General features: G+C 43.7%; 1 protein-coding gene across 1 annotated transcript in view; it reads left to right on the top strand.

The window, feature by feature from the left end:
* map2k6 (mitogen-activated protein kinase kinase 6) overlaps positions 1 to 3,195 on the top strand; it is a gene marked incomplete at its 5' end in the record, with an annotated part of 29,073 nt that extends 25,878 nt beyond the window's left edge. The window contains 2 exon segments of the mRNA XM_083788065.1: positions 4 to 49; positions 884 to 3,195. Coding sequence (XP_083644191.1) covers positions 4 to 49; positions 884 to 961 — 124 coding nt within the window. The 3' untranslated portion in view covers positions 962 to 3,195.
* Between the last annotated feature and the right edge of the window lie 11,362 nt (positions 3,196 to 14,557).

Below are 14,557 nucleotides of genomic sequence, written 5' to 3' on the forward strand. Positions count from 1 at the left end.
CAGCTTAAAGAAAAATTCCAAAGAGCGGCCAGCGTACACAGAACTCATGGTGAGTGTGGTTTTGGATTTTGCATGGGAACATACTGTATATTTACTACTATATGTTTTGGTAACTGATTAGACCCCAGACCTCTTTTTAATACTGTAGGTCAGCCTCTAGAGGGCGGACTAAGTCTATTTTTGACATTATGGTTCACTTGCTGCTGCTCCTGCTGCTGGGTTTCTACTGTAATGCTGGTGCTAGAGAGATTCTCAACCAGTGGTCCGGGGACCACCAGTGGTCCATGAAACGGTTCCACGAGGTCCCCAGCTAAATGATGGAGAGTTGGTAACCAAATGGATTGTTGGTTTAATTTTACGCTCTCAAAGAGTTGAGTTGTTATTGTTAAACATCAGATGTTTAATCTGCATTACTTTAATTAATTTACAAGAAGTCTACACAATCAGATGATGTAAAATAATTGTTGAATTTGATCAACGTTTGCCTGTTATCACTCCTAATGGTACCAACGTCAACACAGCATGGAATTGTGGACAAAATCCTATCAACAAAATATTCAAAGTTTTTGGAGAGTCTAAATGTCATTAAATGGTGGTCCGTCCGTGGCTCAAATGTTGCATAAATCATGGACCTTGATGGTTGAAATGGTTGAAAACCAATGCACTAAAGTGTGTGTGTGTGTGTGTGTGTGTGTGTGTGTGTGTGTGTGTGTGTGTGTGTGTGTGTGTGTGTGTGTGTGTGTGTGTGTGTGTGTGTGTGTGTGTGTGTGTGTGTGTGTGTGTGTGTGTGTGTGTGTGTGTGTGTGTGTGTGTGTGTGTGTGTGTGTGTGTGTGTGTGTGTGTGTGTGTGTGTGTGTGTGTGTGTGCGCGTGCATGCGTGCAGGAACATCCCTTCTTCACGTCCTACGAGGCCAAAGAGACAGACGTGGCATCATTTGTCAAAGTCATCCTGGGAGACTGAGTGAGGAGAGGTGGATCTACAACAAAAAAGAGAGAGAAAACAAAAACATAAAAAAAAAAAAAAAAATCAACTGCGACCCCCCCGCGACCCCCCTGCTACCTGCGTGGGGGCCTTCATGGTACCCTCCCACCCCTCCCTCTAGCGCAGAGGGAGAGGGACAGACAGGCGGTGGGCTGGAGGAAGAGATGTCCTTCCTTTTTTTCCCGTCAGGAAGGCGAGGAGGAGTCTGTCCCTGTCGGTCGGACGTCCCTGTCACTCACACCAGACAGGGCGGGGAAGGACGGACGGTGACAGGCCTTTTTCACCAGAGGTGACTGTCTTGTGCATAATCTGGATTAATTTACTTTAGTTTTTTTCAACCAACATTCGTGTTAACCCATTTTGGGCATTATGTTATGCTTTAGCTATTGAAAAATAGCAGATCTACAAGCTCATAGCGCGCCACTTGGTGGCACGCTATGAGCTTGAGTTTAGAAAACGTTTAGAAGACATTTTTAGAATCTGATCTCAGGTCAAAATGGGTTAATAGAGAAAGTAAAAGATTAGAGCATTATTAAAATACTATTTTTGACATGGGGGCAGGGACATTCAAACATTCCAACAACATTTTTTTTACGGTACACAATTTTATGGCGAATTATTTATTATTATTTACTATTGTCCTACTGGACCCGAGCAAATGACATCTGGCCACAGAACTGACTACTCGGTTCCTGCCATACTGTGTATTATAGGCTCAATATGTCAGTTTGTCACCTCTTCCTTCACATTCAGTAGATCTCGTGATCGTTTGTGGCCAAATGTAATTTACTCAGGTCTAGTAGGACTATAATAAATAAAGAAATCGCCATAAAATGGTGTAAAAAAAGAAAAGAAAAGATATTTAGCCCAATGTTCGAATGCCCGCCCCCCCCCCCTCCCCCCCCTGTCAAAAATAGCTAAAATCGCTAAAATGAAAGAAAGCAGCAAATTAAAATAATAATAATCTTTTACTTTCTCTAACAACAACCTAAAACATGAACCTTGGTTGAGAAAAAAACGTATAAGATACTTTTCCCGCCATCGTGATTGAACGCCTCCCCTCCCCCCCCACCACCACCACCACCACCACCACCACTCAAACAACAGCTTAATTGTTGTTCGTTAGATGTCAGCGAGTTGACCGCACGTATGTGGTCAACCTGTATTAAAATACGAGTGCAAAGGAGATGCAGATTATATATATATAAATATATATATAAAAAAAGATGAATGGTGTAATTATATCTATGTATATCTAAATGTTTGTATTCTCAAGCGAGTGATGCATTGATCTGTTAATTGACTGCATGTACAGAATATATTTCTGGGCTACATTTGGCTCCAATGACCTTTTGAAGGACACTTTAAAGTCTAACTTGGGTCGAATAGCCGAGCAGTAAGCCTACAGACCTGCAGATTTAAAAGCCTCGTCGTGGTCGGACGTAGGTGCTGCACTGCTGCGACTGCTTTCCCTCGGTCTACAGTACTACATGTCAAATGGGCTCTCGTGTGTGTGTGTGTGTGTGTGTGTGTGTGTGCAAACGCGTGTACGTTTATTTGTGTGTTTAACACAAAATCGTGGCATGTGTATACCGTCGTCGTGGTCAGTTATTGGCAGAGGGGGTGTCCTTCTTTAGTGTCACCTCTTTGCCTTGTTTGTACTGAGCCAGTTGCAACCCCCCCTCTCTCTCTCTCTCTCCGTTCCACACTCGAGGTGAAAAGGACTGGAAAATATTAATTAACTATATGTTTTCATTATTATTAATATTATTCAGATCTTGGTTTATTACCCCCCCCCCCCCCAAAGGATATTTACTGCAGATTCCTTATTTATTACAGCTGCTGTTTTCCCCATCTGGAAACTTGACCTGATCCAGTTGAGACGTTTGTGTGTGTGTGTGTGTGTGTGTGTGTGTGTGTGTGTGTGTGTGTGTGTGTGTGTGTGTGTGTGTGTGTGTGTGTGTGTGTGTGTGTGTGTGTGTGTGTGTGTGTGTGTGTGTGTGTGTGTGTGTGTGTGTGTGTGTGTGTGTGTGTGTGTGTGTGTGTGTGTGTGCGTGCGTGCGTGCGTGCGTGCGCGTTTTGTCTATGGTTTTATCTCGTTGCATCGTGTGGTTCCACCAGGTGACAACAAAAGCTTCTCTATTGTAAACATACCATAACCTGTAAGCCTTCTGTGTGTGCCTCTCTCAGTACTCCTCTGTGTTCGGTCAGCCTTCTGTGTGTGCCTCTCTCAGTACTCCTCTGTGTTCGGTCAGCCTCGGTTCCCGTGCGGTCCACCTTCCCGTTGACACATTTCAATTCCACCTTCTGTTTGCTTAACCCATTCTGACCTGAGATCAGATTCATACGAGGTTTCCGACGGACACACACTGGTCTGATGAACCCATTCTGACCTGAGATCAGATTCTAAAAATGTCAGTCGTTCTTCGATTTTTCAAAAAATAGCAGACCTACAAGCTCGTATCGCGCCACTCGGTGGCGCGATATGAGCTTGTAGATCTGCTATTTTTAAATAGCTAAAGCATAACATGATGCCGACACCAAAATGGGTGCCCGTTCAGAATGGGTTAAGATATTATTGAACATGTAACATATTTTGTGATACGATGAATAGGAACTTCAAAGTATACTGCGTTAGTTCCATTGATCCAAGCCGGAATACAATTGATTGATTGATCAGTACATGCTCTGAAAAAATTCATGGCACGATTCAAGTGTGCCCTGATCCAGAACAGGTTGGAAACTACTGATGCTACTGTACGTAGTGAGGCATCGACTAGCCTTGTGCTCTCCGTTTCTGAGTCCATAGGGCAGGGTTCCCCAATTAATTTTCCTCAAGGGCCATATTTTGACTAGCGTACCAGGCTGGGGGCCGAGTCTGCACGCGCGAGGTTGAGGTCTTGCCCTGAAAATAAATTTTCAGGGCAAGACCCCATTTGAAAAGGATGCCCAGTTGACATGCATAGGCTACTGACCCCCATTTAATGCCATTTATATCTGGGACCCTTAGAAGTTTTTTTTTTTTTTTTTTTTTTTTTTTTTTTGAAATTCTTTCATGGGCCACAAGGGGGTGCTCTGTGGGCCGCAAATGGCCCGCGGGCCACCTATTGGGGAGTGGTTGATGGCAAGGTGAATTATCTTTTAGTTTTTATTACTTTGTTCTCGATGGCTTGATTCATTCATGTCGTGGTAGCGGCTAGTTGCTGATAGATAAATGGCATTGGGCTGCTCAGAGGGAGAGATAGATTGATGGCGTTGGGCTGCTCAGAGGGAGAGATAGATTGATGGCGTTGGGCTGCTCAGAGGGAGAGCCAAACCGATACCTTCACACTTACTTTACTCTTTCTGCCTTTCTTGAAAGTACTACTCGAATGTCAACGGGAAACTGGCAGTGTATCGTCAGTTAAATAATGCGTTTGCATTGTTCTGTAAACACGTTTGTTTGCCAGGTTTCTTGTGTGTGTGTGTGTGTGTGTGTGTGTGTGTGGGGGGGGGGGTCCTGGTGTCTTACATAAGTGTCCATTTCAGTGATGGCCTTTCTTAAATTGTCTGTCGCGTAACAAACTGACACTTTACAGTACTCTTACGTCCAGTGCATGTTTTTGCATCCGTGTTCATATATATCATTCACTTGTATCTGCTTTATATTTACAGCATTTCATTTTATAACTAGGCAGTCTTTTTAGGACTAATTTATACTCTGAATCAGCCAAAAATAACCAATTTCCAATAATTAAAATAATTACTTACTACACGTGGTTGCTTGGTGAGGCTCCCATCTTTGGCGGACTGCGTTCTCTTGGCCTTTCTTACAGTCCTCCTTCCCCTTTTGACCACCCTACTGTCCACCCTACACCGCTTAAGGTTTCTCTTAAGGAAAATGTGTGGTCTGGACTGGAGCAGTGTGATCTGGAACCGGTTCTTTTGTCTCCCTGATCAGTTCCATACCGAATATCTTACGGACACGCTCTATGCCCTGGTCCCAAGGAGTCAATTTCGTGCCGTGCTGTCTTCTTGTGCTGCGCCGTTTCTGCATGACCCACTGGTCGCATGTCAAGGAAGTAGGATCATTATCTAAGAGTTTGTTTTGGAGTGGCCTTTTCTTCTTCTTGGTCGTTTGGTACAACTTTTGCCACCCAGCACACATGCCCATATTTCCCAGCAGTGGACCGTCCTGTATCATTATGTGGGAAGGAATTAATTTGATAATGTCATTATCAAATGAACGTTCAGAGGGACACTGCAGGTCTGACGGCTCAAGTCGATTTTTGGTCGGCCACTTGTAGCAGCTTTTCTCCAGCATTGTTTCTTCATCAATGACGTCAAGCACTCCCCTTCTCTGCCTGTTACTTACTTACTTACTTCTCACCCTGCTGTGCATTGCTGTGTCCTTCAGTTCTTCTGTTTGGAGGCGTGTGTGGAAGGCAAAGGGCAAGGCATGTGGTGTTTTCCCACTCCACACAATATTCCAGTGTCACCTTGCAGTCGCAGAAAAGCCTTCAGCTGTATGTCAAGTCAGTGGCATGGAATGCTAAACTGCTGCGGTCTCCGAGGCTATAGTGGCGACTGACATGCAGCCGTGGACTACCTGTGGATGGTGACTGGCGTGCAAACGTGGACTACCTGTGGATGGCGACTGGCGTGCACGCTGTTCTGAACACCAAACGAACTGTGCACAGCTGTGTTTTCTGTTTTAAATGACGAAGCATTTCAACTCCACATAATAAAGCATCAGCTGTTGTCCTGAATCCAGTACATTGAGCAACATCAACTGCATTCAGTCACGAATGTGTCCTATTTTGATATCCTTGCGTTTAGCACTAAAGGACTTTCGTCGTCTTTGCTGCATTTCATTTTCACACCTTTTCAGTCAACCCAATCAGTCCTTCCCTTCCCTAGCGCTCCTTATGTTTCATTGCTTTTCAAGTCCACTGCAGCGTCTCTCTACAACATTAATTCATCAAGAGCGTGGGACTAAAACCCATGACCGAGTTTTGCGACGGAGACATAAAACGGTCAACTTTCAATTATAATTAAGGTACTTATTTGCCAAAAATAAATGAATTGTGATTTCACTCATGTTAATATCCTATAAAGGCATAGATTAGACACCTGAAACAAATGCTAATTTCCCTTGATTATTTACAACATTGTTGCATTAGAGTGTCGATTGTAGGGTTGCATTAATGGACCGTCAAATTCACGCCGCAATTTGACAGAAAGAAGGTGATATGTGTTTGATCCGACGTACAGTCCGACAGGCATTAGTCCGGCACCCTACCCAAAATCCAAACCCTAAACCTAACCTCACAGGAAGCCGTGGGTTAGTTTTTTTTTTTTTTTAAGATATTTTTTTTGCGGCTTACGCCTTTTATTGATTTTTGAAGGGACAGACAGTAGGCTGACAGGAAACGGGAGAGAGATGGGGGGATGACATGCAGTAAAGGCCGTGTCGGGTCCGGGAGTCGAACCCGCGGCACACTGCGACTGGATTACCAGTCCGGTGCCCAGACCGTTACGCTACGGCCTGGGCCAGCAGCCGTGGGTTAGTTTTAACCTGCCACGCATGTCGGGAGCCATGGGTTTGTTTTAACCTGCCACGGGTTAGTTTCATGTCGGGAGCCATGGGTTTGTTTTAACCTGCCACGGGTTAGTTTCATGTCGGGAGCCATGGGTGAGTTTCAACCTGCCACGGGTTAGTTTCATGTCGGGAGCCATGGGTGAGTTTTAACCTGCCACGGGTTAGTTTCATGTCGGGAGCCATGGGTGAGTTTCAACCTGCCACGGGTTAGTTTCATGTCGGGAGCCATGGGTGAGTTTTAACCTGCCACGGGTTAGTTTCATGTCGGGAGCCATGGGTGAGTTTTAACCTGCCACGGGTTAGTTTCATGTCGGGAGCCATGGGTGAGTTTCAACCTGCCACGGGTTAGTTTCATGTCGGGAGCCATGGGTGAGTTTTAACCTGCCACGGGTTGGTTTCATGTCGGGAGCCATGGGTGAGTTTTAACCTGCCACTGGTTAGTTTCATGTCGGGAGCCATGGGTGAGTTTTAACCCACCAGGGGATAGTTGTATCCGGCCACGCATGTCTTGAGCGACGGTGTTGTCGGACTAATGCCTGTCGCCTACACAAAGACACTAAAAATAACGCCACCTTCTAGAATAGTTCTCTAATTAGGTTTCTAATGGTATTGTGACACGCAGTGGATCATCCATATCCCATTTTCCCTTTTTATTATGCCTGGGATAATCATCATTTCTATCCATTTTAGTCAACGAGACCAAAGTGTGTCACTGCGAGGGACCACGTGGAGCTGGTCTTTGATCAAAGGGACACAATGTGTTCCGTGACTCAGTCCTCCTTATAATATATTATTATACCATGAATAAGTAAGGTGACGAATACAGTCCTAGAAATAATTGTGTACTGTAATGTATATCCTGCCCACGCTGAAAATAATGGACATGTCCCCATTTGCTACATGTGCCAACCACGTGGATGATCCCCATAGCAGTAATTTTGCGTAATGTTCAGAGGTTAAAGGACCACTTCACCACTTTTCAACCTATCTTCATATAATAGGTCCTCACTAATAATCATGAAAGAATGGCGCAATTCTTTTCTACTCGGTCTGTGTCTCATAGGAGGGCTGTGGGCAGTTCAGAAACCGTCTTCCAGTGACATCATCGATGGGGAATACAAGCTAATAGAAACTGCAGGCTTTCTAGTCCTGAAACGTTGCAATGTGAAAATGGAAGCCATCGTTCTCACGATAATGAAAATCTAAACATTTTTGTAAAAAGATTCTTGTTTAAAAAAAAATCTGCCTAATGATGACTGGAAGACGGTTTCTAAACTGCCCACAGCCCTCCTATGAGACACAGACTGAGTAGAAAGAAATCGTGCCATTTTATCATGATTATTAGTGAGGACCTATTATATGAAGATAAGTTGAAAAGTGGTGAAGTGGTCCTTTAAGTGCCTATTAAGTAATGCCCAACACTCTTTTGTTCAGAGTTTCGATCATGTTCTGTAACACACTGAAGCTGCACGTTGCTGTGATTGTGCTGGGCGAGTCAAATCAATCACGCAGGGCTGGCTTTTTCCTACCACAAGGGAACGCCAAATGGGCTACATCGGATGTTACCGATGATACTAATGAAGGCTCTGTTCCATTCTGGTCATACAGAGTCAGGGTGCTGCTATTGTGCATGTTGGTTCACTGGAAACACTCTGCTACACCAGTGTGCGTCTCAAAGTGTCCTTGAGTGGGTCTCCATCTGCATAGGGCGCTTGTTCTCCTCATACGTTGTTGGCCTTGACAATGTCAATCTTGTATTCTTGCAATGTGGTAGTCTTCTCCATGCGTTCAAGCTCAGCATGCTGATTCTGAATGATCTTGTCCTTGTCTGCCGGCTTACCACTTTGTTCACGAATACAAATGTCTTTTTCAAGAAGATAGCCATCCTGTTCCTGTAGCATGGACCATTTGTACACTCTCGGAGTTATGGGGGTCCAAAACCACTACACTAAATGGAGCCTTAATTTGAATCATCGGTAACACCTGTGAAGGAAGTAGGGAAGCGGCCTGGAAGTAGGACGAGTTATTCTGTGTGCATCGAGCCCATTCATGCCACATAGCGTAGGTAGGGTTTACCGTATGCAAGGTCACTGTGTGAATTTGGCACGGACAGTTTCTAGACAATTTCTGGCATTCACTGTTGTTTTACCTCCTGGACAAGCATTGACGAGCATGCATAGCTTATGTGGTTGCAGCTGCCTCCTATTCAATTGACTGAGCTGCCACTCAAACGTGAAGCTAAATCCAATCACTACGGTTTGTTTCTTGTGCGAGTGTGGCTGGCCACGTACGTGCCTGCTGTGTGCACTGTAAAAAAAATCCTTAATTTATCATCCATTATCCATTTGTAAGCGTGTGCAAAAACATTTTACGTTTCGGCGTGCATAGTGTGTCGGTGTGTCGGTGGGCTGGCCAGAGCGGCAGTGCTATCTTTACCCCCTGCGCTTCCTGCGTTGATGATGCCACTCTTGGAAGATAATGGGGTCAGTCACATGGCTGCGTGTGATCTCTCATACTCGTGCGCACACGCACACACACACACTAATTGGCATAACACAAGACAAACTGAAAAGTGTTTCCTGCCTCTGTCATGTTCAGGTCTGTTTATGTGCGTGTGTGTGTGAGCGTGAGCATATGTGGATCTTTGTCCTGCGTGTGCTTGTGTGTGGGAATGCACGTCCGTGATTCTATTCGTGTGCATGTGTGCTACTCACCTGCTGAGTAAACGTCTGTCACTGGGGGGGGGGGGGGGGGGGTTGTTGGGGGGGCAGGACGTCGGGAGTGGAAACTGTCCTTCCCAGACGACGAAGCTTCCCGTTGTGATTCTAATTTATCCTCAGTTTTTTTTCTCCGAGCGTGTATTTATGGATCCTCGTGTCGGTAATCTCGGGGGCCCGTTTACCGGAACACAAAGCCCCCTTATCTAAATGGCTGGTGACTCGTGGGGGGTTAAATTAAAGGTGAAATGGAAAAGCCGTGTCGGCTGCCATGACAAGAATCAGAGGAAGCCTGATCTGTGACCATCTTCCTCATCCTCGGACAACTGTAAACACATGAGTCATGACACCTTGAAATTAGTATATTGATTCCTCCTATTGTTTTATTCTTTAACAAAATAAAAAACAAGTGCAGTCCATCAAATTACATATTCATGTATGAGCAGCAACTCTGTTTCCCTCTCATCCTAAGCGAGACCCTTCTTTCAAAAAGTTGTAAATTGTGTTATGCGTTTGCCAGACTATATCAATTGTAAATCTGTTGTATGTGTGCGTGTTTTTTCTTTTTGCGTGTGACATGTTTGCTCCATTTATATTTTAATACTATGCTTTTGTTTTTATTCAATCTATTGCACACGGCCCTTTCGCTTGAACGGTTCCCTGGGGAACTGCTGCGTCTGTGGCATCATTGACGGAATATTACAATTATTTGTGAATATCAGAGCTTTATGTCTCTCTCTGTTGCGGATGGTTAACTGCTGGTGCATACTCGGCTGTATGTGACGTAATGTTGCCGTGCTGTGTTCTCTTATTAGGGTTTTTTTTTGAGGAGAATGGGGAAGAATGGGTTCTTGCTCGATGCTGACTGGTTTCAGAATAAAGGTCCTTTCAGACGGGGACGCGAGTGGCGCAGGTGTTTTGGCCCCGGATCAGTGACGGGTCTGCTCATGAGGGGCGCGGAAGCATGTGTTGGGTGTGACCTACTAACGGGCATTAGTCCCGACACCCTAACCTTACCCCAACCTCACGGGGAAGTGTTAACCGGCAACGCATGTCGGAAGCGTCTTAATACGTCGGACCAACGTATCTGCCCTGTGGGACGTGTATCGTAAAGAAGAAAAGAAACTCGCCACAATCCAGGTCTAGTCGCCCGCTGGCGTGTGCACAAAACGAGCATGCGAGCGACAATTTCACGGGACCTGTGTCTGTGAAAATAGCACTTACGTAATCGCCCCCCCTCAAATTTTCCACGCGTCCAAGATAAACGCACGCCTCTCATTGAAAATTAATTACTAAGGCGCGTCAGTCGCTCCCTGTCTAAAAAGACCTTAACACGTATCCAGAGACGCTACTGTATGTGGAAAAAGGGGCATCTTAATGATTTGGTTAATTATTTTTATTATAATTTTATTGGGCGGGTTTGGGGAGGGTAACCACAGCTACAGTTCCTTTGACCCCTGCATGGGAAGTGAAGTTCTCAAGTATATTTATGTCTCTTAAAGCCTCTGCTTAAGACTGATGACTGTTCATTTAGAGCTCAATGAATTTCTATTAATATTTTAGATTGCTCAAATTGATTGTGTGCAATTGTAATGACGGAAATTCAATAAAAAAATGAGGTATTTTTACACAATATAAGCACTCCGTGTTATGCTGTTTTGTACCAGTACCTTTCGTTGAGGTCAGCCCAAGAGTAAAAGGCATTTTGGGGGAAGGTTTTCTGTTCTTTGTAAGGCCCTTTGACTCAAATAGCCAGACTGAGCCCATGCAGGCCGGCCTAGCCGCCCGGGCACCGAGGCTGCTAATTCTAAGCCTGACAGCGTGTCGCGGGTCCGACTCCTGATCCCCACGACCTTTGACCTGTACACTAAAATAATGGTCAAATCAAAAGACGGACTGACCGGCAGCGTGCTCCTGAAGTGGAGACGACACTCATTCGGAGGCAGTGATAGAAGAAGTACTCACAAGTAGAAGTCGAGTAAAGTAGAAGTACTGCAGTAAAAAAAAAGTATCTGCATCAAAATCTATATCTATAAATGCACCACGTGCAAAATCATTTTGGCGATTAGATGCATTGTAAGCTTGCAGATCTGCTATTTTCAAATGCCCAAAATATATACAGGGCTGAAGTGGTTAGTGTGTTATTTTCCTCAGAGATGTAATAGAATAGATGTAAAAGTATTAGAAAGTAAAAGTACCTGAAAATGTTCCTTAGAGTACGGTACTTGAGTAAATGTACACCAGTGGTCCTCTCGGGGGTTCCAGGTGGTCCCCAGCTAAATGATGGAGAGGTTTCATTTTACGCTCTAAAGAGTTAAAATATTGTTAAACATCTCCATTACTTTAATTCAAGTCCACACAATTAGAATTTGGAATAATTGTTATTTTAATCAATCAAACGTTTGCCGTTATCTCTCTTACGGTAGCGATTGTGGACAAAATGTTATCCAAGGATGAGAAAAATATTCTACGTTTGGGTATGAGAGGTTAATTCTCATGGTGGTCCTTGGCTCAAATGAGAGGTTAATTCTCATGGTGGTCCTTGGCTCAAATGAGAGGTTAATTCTCATGGTGGTCCTTGGTTCAAATGAGAGGTTAATTCTCATGGTGGTCCTTGGCTCAAATGCCCAATAAATAAATACTGGACTTTGATATGAAAAGGGTTGAAAACCACTGCTTCTGGCAGAGAAATGTCACGTAGCACAAGAGGTGTGGAGCCTTGGTCTTGGGAATTGCACCCAATGAACTTCCGTCGTGTACAGTAGGAGGATATTGCGTGCTTTAAAAAGAAACTAATAAAAACACAAACTCCTGTAAATATACGGCAAAACAAAAGGAAGATGGAAGGGGCCAGGGGTGGGGGGGGGGGGGGGGGTGAGAACACTGAAACAAAGATAAATAAAACCCCAGGCAGTGGTGGAAAGCTACTCACATTTATTTACTTAGACCTGAGACCAAGATTCTAAAAAAAATCTTCTAAATCATGACCGTTTTCTGAAAAACCTACAGTATGTTTCTAATAGGTTTCATGTCAAACCCCAGAAATTATATTTAATCGGCCACCGACCCCCATCTGAAAATGTGTTGTTACACCTAAAAGCGTCTACACTGAAAGAATATATATTCAAAGATTTTGCCACATTTTCACGATTTCTCTAAAATAGCAGACGCTATGAGCTTGTAGATATTTGTCAATAGCTAAAGTTTAACATGATGCTTAAAACACCAAAAGGTGTTCCCGTCCTGAATGGGAGTATCAATACTGCAACATAGAAATACTTTGTTACTACTCTGTTACTTTCAATTTCTCAAATGTATAATTATCTTTTGAAACTAGCAGTTCTGCAAAGCTCACTTGTCAGCTTGTATTTTCAGTATTGCTATTTTCAGATGACCGAAATGCAAATAGCGCTGAAGTGGTTTCTGTATGTTTTTTGTAATAATAATCCAAATAATCTACAAAGTAACCAGTAACTAAAGCTGTCAAATAAATGTAGTGGAGTAAAAGTACAATATTCGCCTCTGAGATGTAGTGGAGTAAAAGTACTGGAAATTGGAAATACTCATGTACGGTACAAATACATCAAAATTGTACTTAAGTACAGTACTTGAGTAAATGTACTTAGTTACTTTCCACTAGTGATGCACCGATGTATCAGCCACATAGTTGGTATCGGAAGATATTGCTGTTATCAATATAATGACAGTAGCCGATATGTATCTGTTTATACATTTTGCATTGGCTATAAGTTGTTGTTGGTTATCTGCAGACTACCAAGTTGTAGATTATTTCTTGTATTGAAGATGTATTTGTTTGGCACAAAAGGGGGAAATAAAATCAACAATTTGAATTAATCTATATTGTATCGGTATTGGATAAATTGTTATTTTAAACATCATATCGGTATCGGCCAAGAATTTCCATATCGGTGCATCCCTACTTTCCACCACTGGTCAGCAGTGAGAGACGAGTAGATGAGAGACTCCCCTACAACGCTTTAGTTTAACAATGCCCCCCTCTCCGCCGGCGTTTCACACAAACACACACACACACAGACTTTACTTCCATGTGGCCCCTAGCTGCTCCATCCAGGGCCACCTGTTCTGACGTGCTGTGTTTTGATGGTACATCCCTCCTTCCACTAATATCCTACAACACGACTTTTGCAGCCAGAGTATATATTTATAGCGCACCATAGAGACAGACAGACTCTGTGTGTGTGTGTGTGTGTGTGTGTGAGAGAGAGAGAGAGACATGTCATGCCACACAGTCTTCCTTCCCGTGCGTGACCCACCTCTAAGCAAAGGTCACCCTACAGGTTGGAATACCCCCATCCTGCATTCGTGGAAAGACCCCAGTGAGTGACAACCAAAGCCAAAATAAAACTTCCAACTGATGGAGTTCCAAAATGACTTGAGAGAGAACCAGGATGATGATCTTTAGCACTCATATAATCCAAGGAGTAGGGCAGCCTTTAAAGGGGCCTTTGTTAGCATGGCTAAAACATGGCTTAACTGATAACACTACATAAAGTAATTAAAATAAAATAAACATTTACTTTTACTACATGCCATTTTCCTCATGAATTGAAAAGTAATAAGTCTCTCTCTCTCTCACACACGGAGTGAGAGAATCGGCCTACCTTTCAAGGAAAAGGTCAGGCTCCCTGTGCGGCCACTGTCGGGCAGCGTTGTCCCTAATGTCAAGTCATCTGGATATCCGGTTTCATTGGAATGCCGTTCATCCTGTATATGTATTTTTATCGCCTCCACAGCTGGGTTGCTTCTGTTTAATTTCTTCTTAACGTTACTTCTCTTCCCTGCACGAGGATAGCTCGGCGAGGGACATTTCAACAATACCTTCCACCTCAGTTTCACTTACCTTTGATGGCCAGCCGTGCAAACCACAGGCTTTGTTGTCCCTGGTTTTGCATTGTGTTTATGCTTTTATGTCTGGGTGCACTACACAGTAAGGAAGAGACACAAAGGTGAAACTGTTTATTCATTCACAGCAAATCTTTTGTTAGCAGGTGTTTGTGGGATATGTTGCAAGGTTCAAGGTTCCTTCTCAAGTTTCCTTTTTAAGCCAAATATTTCACTCACGTTTCCTATGAAGCCTATACAGTAGCCTATGTCTATAAATATAATTAATTATAAACGCAATCGTAATGCATTTTTTAATTTGTTTCAACTATGCAAGAACAACACTCAACATATTTCTGCCTACACCTTCAGGAATGTCATAACTTCACACCACACTATATTGCATTAGAATGG

This window comes from Protomyctophum parallelum, assembly GCF_964188405.1.
Source record: "Protomyctophum parallelum genome assembly, chromosome: 17".
Taxonomy (NCBI): domain Eukaryota; kingdom Metazoa; phylum Chordata; class Actinopteri; order Myctophiformes; family Myctophidae; genus Protomyctophum; species Protomyctophum parallelum.